This window comes from Falco cherrug, chromosome 7 (genome assembly GCF_023634085.1).
Source record: "Falco cherrug isolate bFalChe1 chromosome 7, bFalChe1.pri, whole genome shotgun sequence".
NCBI lineage: Eukaryota > Metazoa > Chordata > Aves > Falconiformes > Falconidae > Falco > Falco cherrug.
In genome coordinates, this window is record NC_073703.1 from 50077373 (window position 1) to 50095588 (window position 18216).

The window sequence follows — 18216 nt, forward strand, 5'->3', positions numbered from 1 at the left end:
CTGACCCAAGGGATATTCCATACCATATGACATCTGCTCAGATACAAAAGCCAAGGGGGGAGGGGGGGGCAGCAGCGGCAGGCCGGTGACATTCATTATTTATGTTGTTTGTCTTCTATGTGTACTGAAGCTGTCCTTCCCAGGAAGTGGCTGAACATCGCCAGCTGATGGGAAGTAAAGAATAACAACGTTTGGTTTTTGTTCACTTCCACATGCACAAAATTTGCTGTTGCTTCATTAAACTGCCTTTATCTTGACCCACAATTATTTTTTTTTTCCATCTGGTTTTCTCCCCTCCCTGTTCTGCTGAGGAGGGGAGTGATAGAGCAGCTTGGTGGGCACCTGGTGTCCAGCCAAGGTCAACCCACCACATTTCTTAATAGTCTTTCTTCCTCATCTGTGCCAATTTTGCCTGTCCCATTTGTTGTAAGGACAAGACTAATCAGTGCTTAATGGATGTTTTCATTGTAAAAAATTTCTGTGCCTTCCTCATCCCTTTAAAACAAAATTATGTGGACCATCCCAGATGTGTTTTGAAAAGTGAACCTCTAATACCTGTACTGAGTTTACACTTGAACTGAGGAAGACAACCCGAAATACAGGTTATTTTTGGACTATTCCTTGAAAATACACAACTCCTCTCTCTCGGAAGTGTTTACTGCAGACTTCCTTTTGAGGCGCATCTGTGGTGCTTCAGACACCATAATTCAAAAACCAAAAATCCTTCTCTAAACGTTCTGCCTACTAGAATGCATCTGAGTGTTTAGATGGAATATGGAAAACTGTGGTGATAAGTGATAAATAAAACCATGTCCACAACTGTAAATAGTAGGTCAAAATATAACCAGAATGCGTGCTTAGGTGAGTTTTAAGACCATTCAAACAGAAAAGGAAGCTGCCTAATTAAATAACATCTGTGAGAACACATTTACACTGCCTTTCCATTATTACATCCCTTATTGTAATAGATGAAAATATTTTACTTAAGTAGGATTTTTATTTATTATTATTATTGGTTTGATTAGTTCACGAGGCATAGTTAATATTTTCTTCTTGGGTATGTGTATTTCCTCCAAACAATATGTTAATTATACATTTTGTGTTATTTTGCTTGCTCTATGTTATTAACCATTAAGCTGTGATGCTGAACGTCAGGAATGGTCTAGATTGGAGCAGTAGTCACATCTAATGGTGCAATACAAGCTACCTGATTTTGCTGGCACATAGTCCTTCAGCATGACCAGTCTTCCCTGCTTCAGTCAGACAGCCAATGGATTTCACTTTTGAATCTCTGATTAGTACAGTGGTTTAATACAGCTTTATCAATTCCCAGCCTCTGAAAATGGGAAAGTGAAAGTGGTAGCAAGGTAATTTGAACTATGCTGTCCCCAGGGCAGAGGTGCCCTTGAAGTCAATCACAGCTTCAGCTTTCTCTGCAGTGAGAATGGGCTCATCACATGAAAACCTGGGTGGGCCATAAACATCTTGGATGTGTGCTACTGATTTGGTCAGGCACTTTCCAACAGTGGAAGTTGTCAAGCCTCCTGGATGCTTTGTTTCCCCTTTTGTTGTTGTCTGTCTGCCTGTGAAGCCGCTTTCCTTTGATCTCTTTGCCCCTAATATGGGCATGCTGTAGAGTTCCTTTTTTGCTATGCAACGTTTCGCAAACAAGTAAGCCTTCCCCATTTCGTAGACTGTATTGATTCTAGGACTATGGTCTGATACAGTTCCCTAGATGAGTTTTTTACTTGGAGGTGTGGGTGGTGGTGGTGTAATTGTTAACCTGCTTATGTTCTTTTGCAATGGGCTTTTAAAGTAGAGACTGTTCACTGGGTTGGTTTTGCTTGTTCTCTTTGGGCTTCAGTTGCTGCTCTTCTGTGGTGCTAGATTCCTGGAAAAATACACCTATTGCTGTAGAGACAGGCTTTCTAGATATCTGGAGAATGCCACACCATTTGGAATAATGTGACAGAAACATAAAAACTTCATCCTTCATTTGTGTTTTTGGCTTTCTTGGACAATATGGTGCTGCTCAGTTGTTTTGAGCTTTTCTTTGTTTGTCTTCAGAAGGTAGATTGCTGTGCATTGCTGTAGAGAATTCACTAACACGGTCTGTGTTCTGTTTTCTCTTGTTCCCTCCCAGTGCAGTATGTAGGAAAGCTGTGCTGTTATTCTTGCTGTTCAAGGTATCTGAAGGTGGTGAGTGGGAGGTTGCAGATAATCTGCAGGAATTTTGATGTAGCTAACTGTCTGGAAAAAAATGTGACAGTGTGCGGGAGAGCCTTTTGAGGGAGAGACTGAAGTTGTTTTCATATATAGCCAGCTAAGCATAGGATATGGATAAGCTGTGCAGTAAGCTTTGCAAATCTTGTACCAAACACAAAAACTGTCCCATGTTTTCATTGCTTTCTTGGTTCTTGCTCAAGACTGTTGCAATAGGTGGTGGTGGTGATTTCATAGGGACAAATTTCTGTTAGCTGGAGCAAGTTTCTTGTTTGTGATGCCCTGTAAGTCTCCAGTCATTTAAAAAAAAAAATATCACAAAAGCCAGAAACAAGACCTACTCTGTTGAACTACCTCTGCCCTGCTATTGCACTGAATGAATTAAATTTTCTTTGCCCTTTCTGTGCACATGTAAATAGTTCACCCAATTTTTATCTTTTGCATGCAGGATTTAAGCCCATGTTTTCTTGCAGGACTGGAGGGAAACTGGTAGCTAGTATCCTGTATTCTGCTCTTGATTTTTGACTTGGTTTGTTGTGTGATCTTAGAAGTGAGTTAATTCCTCTATTTTTGTTCCTCAGCAGTAAAATGTGTGTCATGATTCTTTACCTGACGTGGGATTTGACCATAATAATGAGCAATTTGGAGAAGAAGGCTCAATTGCTCTGTCTCAGAAGGACACCAAATAGCTTGCTGTGTTTGACTTAACCAAGAACATTTCTTACATTTTCTGTTCATCATCATTAAAAGTGATCGTGCTTCTTATAGGGGAGATCAGTGATTTGAGTTGCTGGCAGCAGGAGGATTTAGAAAGAAAGTGTTCTTATTACTCTGAGTTGACAGATTTCCTGCAAGGAACTGTGACAGCATTGTTGCAGCTGGGGCTGAGAATATACATTAGGTAGAACACAGGAAAACTTCATTTTTAACTTGGAAAAAAAAACCCTAAAATGGAAGTATTTAGGAGCTAAGAGTAAAGTGGTGAAATAGGAGATGGTCTGTGACCACTTGTTACTATTTTCCACATCCTTAACTTTGCCAGGGTTAGAGAATAAATCAGTCTTTCCAGAGTAATTTCTGCAGCATTCTATTGGAGAGAATTGTGTACAAATGATCTCAAAGAAGATTAGGAGTGTGCAAAATTTTAACTTGCTTATCGTGCCAAATATAGGTGGTGTAGCAAATGAACTCAGCAAAGCACAGGACAGCACAGCCCTCAACAGGTGGGCTGAAGAGTAGAGTTTAAGGTTACTACAGTGTGTGAGGTTATGAACTAGCTGTGTGAAATTATACAAATATGCTCATACGTAGTGAAGAGAATATATAAAGAGATGGAATAGTGGTAGGCGGTTATTAAATACACAGGCAAAAGGTTTTAAATGGACATAAAGGGATTTAAAATTAAATGGTTGCAACTGAGTGTTTTTGTTCTCAAAATCAAATAACCTTTTAACTTTAATTAAAAAACAAACAGAAAAAAAACCCAACACACACCCCCACCCCCCACCCCCCACCTTAAAAAGGTTTTATAGCAAACTCTCCAGGCTAATTCCAGGCTAATGATAAACAGGGACAAGATGGTTGCAACAGATAGGGGCATCCAAACAATTCTGTAGAACTTACTTTGGGTTGAATAAAATCTGCTAATGGGTGCTTAGGGCTGGTACCAGCCTAGTGAGTGCCTGTGAGTGCCCTGCACTCCTCAGATCTCTCTGCTTTTGAAGGACTTTCTTAATTTGAGAACAGCACCCTGAATGCAGGCAGAAGACCCCTCCTTAGTTCTGTTGTATACTGAAGTAAGTCTTTCAGGAGACTGCCTAAATCTAGCCAATGTGGTGTTTTGTATGAGTTTATGACTTTCTTTAATGCTGTAGCGCAGATATGCTGGAGAAGTTTTAGCTAAAAGTGCTAACTCCATCTTCTCTCAGTAAGGTGCCGTAGGTTACTTAATTTTTTTTTTTTCATTTCAGAAAATACTGCATAAGTGCCCATTGGGTATATGTGTCTCTAATTTTACATTCTTTTTCGGTCTAGAAGAGAAAGCCTTGCAACATGAAAAATTTCTTAGAAATCTGAAAGTATTTACAATATTAAAGGAGGTGACATATAATTCATATTCATCCAAAGGAAGTTTTGAGAGATGTTTTTGCATGCCAAAAGTTCCTGGAAGTGAAAATAACTGATCATATTGCGTGAGAAATCTTAAGAGTTACTAAAACAGAATATACTGATGTTAGGTTCTGCTTTTTCTCTGTGCAGTGTAAAAGCAATGCAAGGTATCATTAACACTTCAGTATATTTGGAGGCAAGACACAGTATCTTCTGGGAATACGGTATCAGAACTGGCTCTGTGCTTTATGCAAAGGTAAGAAGTGGTCAGGGGTGTACTGTTCCAAAGCACACTTAAGCCTGGAAGCGTGTTGCCATTTTACTGTACTACTGCAGGCTGACTCTTGTGCTGAAATTAAAGTTAAAAAAAAAAAACACCAAACACAAAAAAAAAACCCAACCAAAAAAATCCACCAAAGCTAGTAATTGGCTGGGATGATGATAATGTGAGCTCATCTCTCAACCTCAGGGAGGGAAGCCTGCTTAGTCATAAAGCCAGCAGTGCTCAGCCAGTGAAGCAGCCAAGTGTGAGCTTTCCTGGAGCACAGTCATGCTGCAGCTTGAGCATTTATCGCTTCAGCTTAAACTATGGACTATTATTATTAGGATGACCTGCAAGACATTTCCCTGAAATTTTTCCATATAGAAAGAAATTCTAAAAAGCTAATTTTGTGATGTGTTATTTTACCACCTAATACTGGATGCACCAAATCCCCCTTCCCCCCCCCCCCCCTTTTTTTTTTTTTTTTGAGATCTCTTAGTTAGGATTCATTTATTTTTGCATGCAGTTTGGAGAACGGAGATGTTCAGTAAGCATGTTTTGATCAAAGTATCTTAAATCTCTTTCCTCCCTGGTGATGGTGGTTTCACTATCCTGTTTTTTGTGTGGCTGCAACTTCAGTTGTTCTCAGTCACTACAGTCTTAAGTATGAAGATAACTTCCGTAAGAGATACATAGTGTTTATTATAGGACTCCCTTTGTGGAACGCACATTCCTTTCCCTCCTCTAGTTTGTCTCTGAACTTTTTTTTTTAGGAAAACTTTGCATCTTAATACTTTTGTTATATCTCTTTCCTAGATAGGTGCAGTTCTAAACTGGTTTGAGTTAGGCTTTGCAATGCTTCTGGCTTCTTATGTAGTAATGGAAAAAACAGAGCCAAAGCCCAAGTGGAGGTTCGGAGAGCTGTACCAATGCAATGTGTTCTTGCTAACCTGAGAGCCCCCTTTCTAAAGGTGTTCTGGATACTTGTGTGTGTGGTAGTTGCAAATCTCAGCCACCACTATTAAGAACAGCATGAGCTGTTTGGGGTGTTTGTTTGGTTTGGTGGTGTTTTGTTTTGGTTGGTTGGTTTGGTCATTTACAAGGGTTGAAAACAAGGACTCCTGGAATTGTATCCCAGCTTTTGGGCAGTTATTGTTGTGATCTTCCTCACAGTGTAGAATATCTACAGCAGAGCTGCTAAAAGTTGTCTGGCAGGTTTATATTTGATCTAGTGTTAATGTCTTCTGATATACAAGAAAAATTTGCATTGTTTTCATCAGAATCATGTGACTGATGAATACAAAAGCACAGAAGCATCAGTAGAAGGAAAACTGTTACAAGATGGTCTGGTTTGGAGAGAAAAGTAGCTTGTGATGATTTCAGAAGGTAAGCTAGTGTCAGAAACCACTGTTAGCAGTATATACTTCAGTTATTGTGGTTTAGCTGTTATCTCTGTTACTCTCTCCTTGATTTTTACAGCACTGCCACATATATAACATTAATACTTCTGAAAGGCACATAGCAACCTTTCCACCTCTATGTTTTTGCTACCAGGGACCTAGTTTACTGCTGTAGGATGTTTTTTCCTCTTCTAGTGAAGTTTTGAAATAGGAAAAACTTACTTTATGACATCCTTATTTGTGTACTAGTTGCAGTTTAGGGAGAATTTTCCATCTCACGTGTCCATAATTTCTTCTAGAGTTATTTTCATCCTGTTGAGAGAGGACTGGAAAATGAGCTGAAACATTGTGCTCACAGGAGTGAGGCCCTTGTGATACGGGGTGGCAGAGGTCCACAATTTCTAGCCAAGACGAAGAGGGGAGGGAGTGTGGGGGGAACAGCTATGTAACAGCCTGAGGAAGTGAGTCACTTTCGCTCTGAAACACAGGCCCATGGTTCCAGTAGCACTGAAGCCAAACCTGGCCTCTGAGGTGGAAGTTGCGTAAGTTAATTTGAATTCTTTGTCTTTTCCTCCTCCTCATGCTCCCAACCCCACCTCGGTATTAAAATCCGCACTGTAGCCAAATCCATTCAGAGGAGGTTACAGGTTACAGGACTTCAGTGTGCTGTAATGCTTTTGTTTTATTATTTTTCATTTTATAGAGAGAGAGAAGTGACTTGCAGGTTTTATTGGAGGGAATGTGTGTGTTAATCTTACCTGCTTCGCTCAAGAGAAATTTGGTTTTATAGCAATAAAAGTAGGTGTTTAACAATTTACTAAAATCTTTCTGAAATACATTGGCAGTGTGGTTTGAAGTGGAAGAGAGCATAGTAATAGGGACTTCTACTAAAACTCAAGTTATTACACATTAGTTTACTTTTAAATTCATGTAAATTCTTAAACTTTTTAAAAGGTTTTAGGTCCTAATAGAAACAATGGTGTATGTGTTAATACATTAGGCTTTAATCCTGCAAACTAGGCTTTTAAAGCCTAAGTTTGTGGATAACTTTTTCTGTGGAAGAGTAGGGTAGAGTTGTCCTAGATTGCCTGTTCTGGAAAGGCTTTCTCCTATTATGTTTGTAGCTTTACACTAACAGATATTTGCTGGTGCCCTGGAGCAGCTGTAACAATCTGCCTGCACTACTTTTCCATGAGTGTGACCTGAGCAGGAGCAGTTGTTTTCAGCTGTTGAAGAAAGCATCTGAGAGGGCAACAGGTTGAACAGGCCCTGTCTTCAGTGCTTGGATGCTTGGTGGCAGTTCTTAATTGGAAAGGAACTGTAATGTTTGGGTTAAGGGGTGTGAACGATGGGCTGCTGCTGCCTGATCCTTTCCTTCACAACACTGAATTCAGCATCTTGCTACGTGTTTGGCTGCAGCTATCATGTACATGTGTGTGTTTTAAATGTCTTTGGGAAATGCGGCCTGAGACGTTATTTTTCTTTTATTGGCAAGTCACGAGCGTTTTTTTTTGTGTTGTGTTTTTGAGTTCAGATTAAAAACAGATTATTCTGGCTACAGGAAGCCATAGAAGTAATTGGCCAGATGAGAGGGAGTTCAAAAGAAAAACCTTCGGGATGAGCTCGAGTGATTAGTCAGAAGTCTGCGTGCAGTTGGGAGTTGCATCATGCAAATACAGTGTGATATCTGTTTTGTAAACTAAGTTGTTTTGTTTTACATGCTTCTAGCAGGTCAGTTCTATTATTTCTTACACATGTTATCCTGATCTTTGTTTCCATGGGAAATGGGACAGACATATGCATTGTTGCTTATCGCGTGAGAGTTTGTATACCAGTTATATCTTTTGATGAATCATTGCAGTTGCTTCTCTGTTTCAGGACCTGTAACTGAGTGGACCCTACTGACTTCTGAACCACAAAGGGTAAGAGTGAAAAGAAGTGAGAGAAGCACACAAAGAAAAAGGAAGTGGATGCACTTTCATCTGGACTTCTTTCCTGCCCTTTATTACTAGAACTGAATGGAAAAGAGAAACTTCCGTGCCTTTCCTCCCCCAGCCTCAGGGATGGGTGGATTGTAAATACAGTGCGTGCAGCTGGGAGAATAAACTGAACCATGAATCTTCAAGCTCAGCAAAAGTCTTCAAGCAAAAGGACTGGAAAACGAATTGCCTATTTTAATGACCAGGAAATAAATGTGTCATCAAAAGAACCACAGCAGCAGCTTAAGGAAGGACAGTTCTATGGTCATGGAGGGAATATACCTGTCTCCCAAACTATGGAGATGTCTCATGCAGGAGGATTAACAAGTGCCCCCAACAATGTTGCTTTGATGAACTCTGTTTACAATCAAGATAGGGGAGAATCAATGATGATGTCCCAGACGGTAACAGCTGTCAAATGGCAGAATTCACTAATGGGAAACCGGTTGCCAGAGAGGGGTGACAGCCACTGGCAGTCTCCACCTTCGATGTGGAACCACAGTATGGTTTTTGCGGGCAACCCAAAAGGGCCCCACTCCAATGCTGGTGCCCCAGGCTTCTATGGCCACCCAGAAGCCCTTAAAAGAAATCAAGAGAAAGGAGTGTTTGTGTCACAGCTTGACTTGTATGGAGATGCTGTCCAGCAGATGATGTCCCAGAAGGCTCAGCTGGAACAGCAAGCCCTGGTTAGGCAGCAAGCTCAGATGAATTCTTTTCATCAGATGCAGAAGCAGCAGCAGCAGAATCAAAGTCTGCCGTTACAGTCTTTCCAACTAGCATTTGGTCACCAAGGCCAAAAGCAGGGTCTTCCTGAATTATTACATGTCTTTCAAGAAGCTCCAGCTTCTTCCAGTCCAGCATTTACCGCCCAACAGAAACAGCAAGCTCTTCCCCAGCTACAACTGTTTGAAAATTTTTATCCTCAACAGCAGCAGCAGCAACAGGCTGCCACACAAGCCTTTGGTCTGCAGCAAACAACTTCCATAGCACAGCCTCATGTGGCAGCAGCAGCACCTCAGCATCACATGATGGCACACCAGTTTCAGCAAACGGAGAGGAACCAGGAGCTATTCAAGGCTCTAACAGAGCAGAACCAACCGACGGTGCTACCTCAGACCCAGATTCCCTTTCCAAGAAGGTCACGGAGACTCTCCAAAGAAGGTGTCCTGCTGACATCTACAGGAGAAGTGCTGGCTTCCAAGCAGACAGAAGAACAACCTAGCAATTTATTTCTGCATCACTGGCAAACACATCAGCAAGAAGTTCCATTACAGCAGCCACCTGAATCACTGGCCCACAACAAAAGTAGCTATTCACACCCCAAGAGAATAGATCTGGGCCAGAAGGATGTCCTGGTCAACAGTGAGCTGTGCCAGATGGAAACAGGCAGGGAAGCCACAGGCCAGAATGGTAGAGATGGGGAGAAACAGGCAGCAGCAGCTGAAGAAACCACTCAGAGAACTAATGATTTTCAGGGTGTCAGAGGTGGTGTAATCCAGAGTACACGGCGGAGACGGCGTGTTTCCCAAGAAGCCAATTTGTTAACTTTGGCCCAAAAAGCTGTTGAGCTGGCTTCTCTTCAAAATGTAAAGGTAAGGTATACATCCTTACCAGTATGTTTTGGATGACAAAATAGGGCTGAAATGAAGTGAACCTATGGACATATGCAGGATAGGATGGTATCTTGATGCAAGAACTTTTGTAGTGGTGCAAGGGCAGCTCTGGAGTGGTGGCATGTAAATTCAGCTTCTGTAATTCATAAATGCGGGAGAACAGACACCTCCTAGTGCAGTGAAACCACCTAAGGACAGTTTTATTTCACTAATACTGAATGTGATTTTAGCTCAGGGCTTCAAAGTATGGACATTTGCAGCTTAAGCCTTAAACTGATCAGGAATTTAGAGACAAGTATAAGCGGTTCACTTGGTGTCTTTTTACCAATGTAACATTATCCTTCTTTTATATTAAAAGACTACTGCTCACCTGCTGGTTTCTCAGTTTTAGCCATTGAGGTGTTTCTAAACTGTGCTATCTAAAAATTACGTAAGTTACATGTTCAGTATTTCCCAAATATTAAAAGCCTGAGGAAGCCTCACTTACATGAAGAACTTGTACCAAACATAACAAAGGTTGATCAGGTATCCTGTTTCTGGGAATGACCTGCAGCAAATGTTAAAGAGATTGGTAACCTGAGGACAAAGTCTGCCTGTAGATGTTCTGTAGGGCTTGATGGGGTAGAAATTAGGGTTGGCTGATTAGGTAGTTGGCTACTTTTATCCTTTTGGTGTCCCGTCAATCTAAACTGAACAGTATGTGTTCCATATGGCCAGATGACAACGTTCAATATTAATTAGCCTAGGGGAGGCAAGTGGTGAGATTTTTGCAGTTGGGTGAGGATTTCTTGAGGGCTTTTCTTAAGGTTTTCTTTCAGTTGTGGTTTGAGTAATCTTTCATTGAGTGTGTCTCATGAAAAGTAAAGATACACTTTTCTTCAGAAGCCTTGTTGCTAGAGGCTGTTGAAATACAGGTGTTAGAGCATGAGCTACTTTTGCCTACGGTTTCCCCACCTGAGTTGCTGTCCAGTTAGACAACAAAGGGAAGGTAATTTTATTCCCTCTGTTTCCCTTGTCGTAATTTTTTTTTCCTAGTCTGTCTGTGGCCATTTTTTTCTCATCCCTTCCTTAGATGGATGGGTTATTTGAGTGAAAGAACTGAACTAATAAACAATGAGGCAACTATCCATAGCCTGCTCCATCTCTTGTACAGCAGACAGCAACCAGTGACTGTTGGCGCTGTCTTCAATTTTTTTTTGCTCTAATTCCAGTTGAACAAGCAGATTTGATAAAAAATGAGTAGTAGTTAGCAACGTGAGCTATTTGATCGTACTCTCCCAGCCATTGTATGGTTTTATTGCAGGAAGGTCTATGATTCACATTCTAGTCTGATCACCAACACAGTGGCAAGAAAAAGCTAATAAATCATCTAGGAAAAGGCCCTGAGAGGTGAAGCAAGAAACTGGCCGTTTGCAGGCATGCCTGTTTGCAGCTTGATTTGTAATGTAAAGACCCATCAGAAAAGTGTTTTGACAGATGCTCTTTTGTTCTTTGCAGTTATGCAAGCAGCTTGTTTGCTTCTATGATGGCTCTAGCAGAACTCCTCTTTATGTTTAGATCTCTTCAGGCTTTCAGGATGAGGTTTTGAAAGATGTTAAAGCTCTTACCTGAGATCTGATGGATTTTACATCTTTCAAGGGGTTGGATATCACGTGAGGGAGAAAAATGAAACATGTTTAGCAGAGGAGAGTGGTCTGCTTCTCTTACCAGTGTCTTTCTGTTATAAAAAACCTAGAAAGTTCTCTAGCGGAAGTTATGTGGAAAGCTTGTAAGAAGGCCATAGGATTAAATTAGTGATGAAAGAAGATGTGTTCATAATTTGAACCAGATGGTTTAACATTGCAACGTAGGTGTGTGTACCTTATACAAAACATTATTTTCAACAGCAGTAGTTGTCTCTACAGGTAGTGTCACAACTGATGCTTTGCACCACAACTGCCCATCTTACTGTGCCTGCCTTTTTCGGGAGGTGGAAGCTTACTGCTGCTTACAGGCCATAGCAAATTCTCAACTCTTTGTTTTATGGTTTCATTTCACATGTAACTGTTGTATGCAAAAAGGCAGTGTAATTTGTTTTCTTTAACAGTGCAGAAAACTTATCTCAGATCTGAAATGGTAGTCTTAAGGTTGCCTGGATTTAAATATTCCTTCATGGAAGGTTGGCAGAGGTTTTAATTACCTGGGCTCTTTCCCCTGGCACAGGACAAGGCACTAGCTGCAGACAAAAGAAAAAAAGAAATTGCAGTTCTGAACTTACCTCCTCCATGGACAAGCTTCAGTTTGACTGCAAAGAGAAGCTGCCTTTACTGTTAGCAAGGTGATGCAGAATGATGGCAGAAAGCACTGTACAGGCAGGTACTTCTAGAAGGGTGGTGGGGTTTCTTGTCTGATCACAGCAGTGACCTTGGAACAGCTCTTCCAGCTATTGCAATTGAGTTTTGTCTGTGAATTCTAAATTTTTTTAGAAACTGCTTGAAGGATAGAAAGGATCAATGCCAAAAAGACTGATGGGTTTCTGTGGGTGTTCTGGAGGACTCTTGATCACTAGTTCATCCTTCAATATTTATGCAAGAGTCTAAGTGGAAGTGCAACAAGTTGTACTTACTGGAGTTATCCAGCAGCCCTCCTGCTTTAAATTCAGCAACAGAAATGCTGAGTTAGCTGAAAATCCCCTAGCAGTTCTACAAATGAAAGTCCTGTCACTTGTTCAGTGACTTCTTTCTCTTAACTGTTTGATTATGCTCAGAGGTAAGCAAACTATTTAGGGATCTGGAGCAAATAGCTTAATTCCAAAATCAGTTGTGTCCTCTCTTGGTAAACCTTAGGTATGTGTGATCTTTCATGACCAGAAAAGCCCTGGTGTAGACCAGAGCATCTTTAAGAGTGTCTCGATTGCTTATATTAAGTCCTCAGTGGTGCCTTCTCTCTGTCTTTACAACTATTCAGGTCTCCTCCTTCCTCATTTTTCTTGAATTTCTCTCCCATCATCAAGGAAGGAGAGTCCTTGCTGGTTACCTCCTAATCTTGAAAATAAAAGGAACATGGTTAACTGATCATTCATCCAGAGAAATGTGATATATTTTGTGTGACTAGCTGTCATAATTTCCTCCTTGTGGTCAGGAAATTAGTTCATGTCTCTTGACCTACAGAGATCTGTGTAGCACACAGGACATATCCGAGGTTTGTAGATTGGTCAGAATTGGTGCTCGTTCATGTATTTGTATTGTCATTACGTGTTTGATTGCTGTTAGCCTCCCAGATACCCAGAAAGTATGCCACAGTGCTTGCACTAGTAACAGCTACGTCAGGAGGGAAAAAAGTAACCTGATTAAACCCAAGACTTTTCTTGGCAGCGATCTAGATGTAGTATGAATGCACTGCTCTGAGCAGTGGTGCAAAACTATTGACTATGGATCTTACCGCCAGAAGGTGATCCCAAAGCTTTCCCAGATGTTTAACTAGGCTTCAGTAATGAAGGTGATAACAGGATAAATTTCCCTGATGAACGGAGGCCCATGTATGTCAGCATAAGCCGTATGTGAGCTGCTTTTTCAGGTATGGGCACAACTAGTCGAAGTTGGTATTGGTTTCCATCACCTGTTTATATGTTGGGAAAGGCATCCTTGTTAGTCTCTTTCCTGAAGTAGTGGAGGGAAGCTACAAAAATTTGCAAGAGCCCCTTACTATCTAGAGGTAGTGGTGTGTAGTGACATATCTGTCAGCATGATGAATGCCCTCCAAACACAAAACTGATAGTCTCATGGGGAAATACAGGTGCATGTCACCAACCTGGAGTGAAGGGAGGTCCTCGAGAGCTCATTCATGCCTTCTGCAGTGCAATCTGGAGCAGCTGATGACAATTGTGAGTCTTCAGTTGTGTGTTCCATCATTGTGTGTGGTGAGGGCAGGTATCTCCAGTCTCTGTGAAGAAGCAGTCAGACTTCTAAACTGAAGTATCGCTTCCAGGACAAACCTTTCAGTGCACACTTAGCCTTAGTCTAATAAAAGGTCTTGGAAGGAGGCAGTCCTAAATCTTCTTAGTGTGATTGATTTTATTTGCTCGAGCTTAGCACATAGCTTTTTCTTGAAGGCTTAGTGTTTCAGAGTGGACCTGTTTACTTATGAAAGTAATAAAAGTTACCAGGAGTCTCGGAGAGAGGCCAGAGCACTTAACTCCAGGCTCTGACGCATCTTGTGACAATACAGTTTTGCTTCCCTCAATATAAATATAGTATCAAAGTGGGACTTGAGTCTCATGTCCTTCTAGCTATCATGGGTTGGCTCTTTGAGGGCCAGCTGGAGTGTGTTCTCTCGCTCATCAGTAAAACCAGCTTTCTTGATCTATGACCACAGTGAAATGACTAGGGATGTGTCTGCATCCTGAGGATGGAACCTGCTTAGGCTAGCTTTTTAATCAGGATTAGGTATTCTTAATGGCACACAATAGGTTCTTTTTGAGGACTTTGGTAAATATCCTCAAAATTTTGGAAGTCTAGCTTGGAGGCTCTTGTCATACCTGAGAGATGGCATGCCTTAGTTTCCACCTACAAAACACAGATGTTCAGGTAGATTCCTCAGTAGATTGTGGCTCTGACAGAGGATGAGTTTACATACTTAATCCTATCCAAAGTCTTTCGAAACAGAGCGTCAGGAGAGAAGTTCTGAAACACCAAAAGGAGCATCTTCTACAGCTTCTAGATTGCACTTCATAAGACCTGAAGAAGACTTTTTACATCCCTGAAGAAAGGTGTTTTTAAAAGTTTAACATCTGGCTTCTAAGTGAGCTGGCAACTGCTTTTGAATTGAGAGCGGAATGAATATGTGGATAGTCATTTGAGGGACTAGAACTCACTGATGTGACAGTGCCTGAAACCATTTGGTATTACAGTACCCATGTGTTTATTCAGTAACTCGCCCTCCGTTCCCATCTCCTTGGAGCTCAATTTTCTAGAGTTTCCATGAGTAAAAGAAAGCAGAGACACGGAAGCTGTCTTTGCAAGAAGTGCACACTTGCAGTTAGGCCTTGTTGATTCTGCTGAGCAAAAGTCCTTCAGGCTCAAGCCTGGTTAGACAACAAACCTGAAAGGCTCCAGTTATAATAAGGAAAGTTGCTTCTGTTGTGTATATTGGAAAAAATGCAGCAAAAAAGCTAGCTCTGTTTTTTTGTATGAGAGATTTAATTAAGATTATCATGGTTTGGTCTTTCCTGGAATGGAGGTCCAATCTTTGAAATTAATAACCTGCAGCTTTTGATCGTTACTAAAACTAAAGAACATTTGTTGGAAGTTATATGGCAGGGCACAAAAAAATTATCTGGAGAATAATATGTCAAACCCTAGGTAGTGAAGTGATACTGAAGAGTGATTTATACAAAGATTCTAGCAGTTGAGACTTCAGTCAGTCCTAAAGTAATCCTAAGAAATCTTGGTAACGCTTTTGTGAAGTATGCTTTTTTTTCCTCCAGTAAGACTTTTTCAAACCCATTTCAGCTTGGAAATTGCATTGAGAAACTTGATATACACCGAAGGTGAGATATTCTCTGATTTATTATGTAAGTACTACAGGACTTCTAAGGAATCTATTTGTCTTCTCAGGAACTGGATACTTCAGAAGAGAAGAAGACTATGCACATGGCTCCAGGACCTACAGCTGCAAAAAGTGTTGTGGAATTTGCCAGTTCTTCACCAGCTCCCAAAAGAGCCCGGGAAGATAACAGCCTTGTGCCTCTTATCATTCCTGTGTCTGTGCCAGTGAGAAAAATTGACTTGCAGAGCCTTGGAAAGGAAAAGTCTGAGGATGGAAAACTCCAGAGAGGCCAAACAAACGATCGAGCTCCTTGTGAACGCAAGCCTTCTGTGATAGTCACTCGGAGGCGATCTAATCGTAATACTAACATGGAAACCTCAAATCAGGTATGGATAGACTAAGAAATCAAGGGTGAACCAAATCTGTTAGATTTAATAACATAGTTTTTATCCATTAGCTCTTCTATTGAATATCAGGGCTTGAACTTGGAATGGATGTAGTCTGGGTACTGTGAATTGTTTTCATCATAATATTGCCATATATGTGGGTATCACTGGCTTTTCATGACCTATAGCTAATGCTAGTACAACAAAGCATTGCCCCACTACTAAATAGTGAATAAAGTCAGATGGTCAATAACACTAGAATAAATTGCTGTCCAAGTAAAGACAGCTTTCTCCAGACATACACAGATAATAATAAATAAACTCTGAGTAGTGCACATATCTCTGTATATGAATAAAATACAAAGTGAAGATTTATTCTCAAGCAATTGAAATCTATTACTGAGGTTCTGAAGGTCAGCAACTTGAGTGTTCCCCTTCAGTGGGATGCTGTTGAGTCAGGTTTTGCTTTTCAGGGTTTTTTTTGTCTTTTGTATTCAGGAGTACAATAGAATGTTCAGATAAGAAAGAAATTACAGGCATCTGAGGCAGTTTCTTAGGCATTTAATTTCTTGACCATCTAAGACAATATTGTCTTCTGTTCTCTTATTGCTGTTTGGTGTCACCTTGTCTCTGTACCAGGTTTCTGCTACACTTTTATGTCCTTTTTTTAAAGCTACCGTGAGGTCATTCTCTTTCCAACCAAAGGCTGAACTGGACATATGTGTAGTTCTTGTAAAATATAACTCATAAGCACTCAGAGCTAGTGTTGCTACCTAATAGTTCCTGTGGCCATTCCATTCCCCATCTTCTTCCTCCCTCATTCCCTTTGTGCTAATTGTTGAGACACCCTCTGACTGTCCTGTCCAGATTTTGAGCTGCCACGAAGGGATGTTTTAATCTCACTCAAGTTTTTCAAATTTCCTGAGATTTTTAAATGAAATTAAGTATGTAATTTTTTTCTAATAGCATGAAGATGCTGTTCCAAAGGATGAAGCAGAGGGCTTTGCCCGGAAACCAAAGCAGCGGCCAAGGCCTGAGCCCCTCTTCATACCACCAAAAGCTGGCACCTTTATTGCACCACCTGTTTATTCTAACATTACTCCATATCAGAGCCACTTAAGGTCGCCTGTCCGTCTGGCAGATCATCCTTCGGATAGGAACTTTGAGCTACCTCCTTACACTCCTCCGCCAATTCTCAGTCCTGTGAGAGAAGGATCTGGGCTATATTTTAATGCTATCCTCTCTTCAAGTGGTCATTCAGTTCCACCTCCCATGACTCCTAAAAGTGCTCACAGAACTCTTCTTAGATCAAGTAAGTTCCGCTTTATGCTTCCTTTCGTGGTTAATTTATGATTAGGAGCTGTGGAGTGATAGGAGGAAGATCATGACTTTAGGAAGTGTGGTTATGTGGAAATGGGACAACTCCATCATAGTCTGGGGAGCTAGGATGGGGGAAATGCGATATTGCTTCCATCTGGGCATACATGTCAAGATGCATTTCCAAGTAATCTGCAACACCCCCTACTGACGTTCTTAGGAATGGAAAAGCCAGTTTCTCTGTAATAGATTGTCATTATCTTGAACCAAGGGGCAGTAAATAGTTATTACTGAGATGTAGATGGTGACTGGAAGGTATGTTCTTGGTTATCTTAAACTCCCTTAGTGTATAGCTACATAGCTATCCAGCTCTCAAAAAAGGATTAGATTTACAAGCTGTGTGAAGAGTGTATCTCAAATGTGAAGATGAGCTGTCTGAGCAGTTCTTTCTTTTCCTTGCAGATAGTTCAGAAGTTACCCCTCCTGTTCTTACAGTAGTGGGGGAAGCCACCCCAGTCAGCATTGAACCGTAAGTACCCAGTAGATTCTTAGCCTGGTAGTAAATGCGCTTCCTTTCTTCCTCCTAAACCTTCGAGCTGCTCCCTGTACAGTTGATGTATCTATTAGAAACATTAAAGCAGTTCCTATCAGTGACTCAAAATATAAATTGTCTTCATAAAAATTATTCAATAAGGTAGATAAAATTTATATGGGCAAACGCACCTTGTAATTCTGGTGATACTAACTGCTCTCTGTTAGTGCCCATCTGTCTCTGGGCTGAAATACTGTTTGTCAGCTAAAGGGGAATATGTCCTGTTTTGTTGTATACAAACACTTCTTTGTATGCTGTATGTTTGTTTCAGAGTAGGGAAATAATGCTCCTTTAGAGGAAGGCCAAAATGCAGTATGGAAAAATGTAGTTAGCTCTCACATTAACTGGCCTGATTGCAGGTTATCCATGTGGTTATTAGCTGCGGCATAACTGTGAACATGACTTTGCTCCCTCGTGGGCTAGCTCGGTCTGAAAGCACTACAACTCGCTGCATACAGTGTGTGTGACCTGAGCTAATAAGCCTCATTAGTCTTTTTTAGCTGGCTGTATGCTGGGAAAGCTCAGTCATATGCGGACCCAGCAGCACCAGGGAACAGAGTTTGGAGATACTGAAGCTGAAGTTGTAAGCTTAGGCTTGGCGCCAGTCCTGTTAAACGTAAGCAGAGTAGCAAATGTCTCTGCACAGCCCTTGCAGACCCTCTGGGAGTGTTATCAGCTCAAGTTCGGTGCTGTGGAACTACAACAAGATAATTCCAATTCATTCTTATACTTAGGTTAGTGAACTCTTGCGAAACCTAAACGTGGAGATGCATGGCATGGAAACACCCATATGGCATAAAACCGCCCAC

The 18216-nt window shown here is 41.1% G+C and overlaps 1 protein-coding gene across 2 annotated transcripts in view; it reads left to right on the plus strand.

Moving 5' to 3' along the window:
- Positions 1–18216, plus strand: part of MIDEAS (mitotic deacetylase associated SANT domain protein) — a 49096-nt gene that overhangs the window by 22142 nt on the left and 8738 nt on the right. Inside the window, exons 2-6 of one of the 2 annotated variants that reach the window (XM_027808029.2) lie at positions 4483–4588; positions 7873–9565; positions 15181–15498; positions 16465–16810; positions 17278–17344. In XM_027808029.2, the coding sequence (XP_027663830.2) occupies positions 8108–9565; positions 15181–15498; positions 16465–16810; positions 17278–17344 (2189 nt within the window). In that variant the 5' untranslated portion in view covers positions 4483–4588; positions 7873–8107. The remainder of the gene's footprint in view (positions 1–4482; positions 4589–7872; positions 9566–15180; positions 15499–16464; positions 16811–17277; positions 17345–18216) is intronic. The other variant, XM_005441164.3, reaches the window with a different exon arrangement.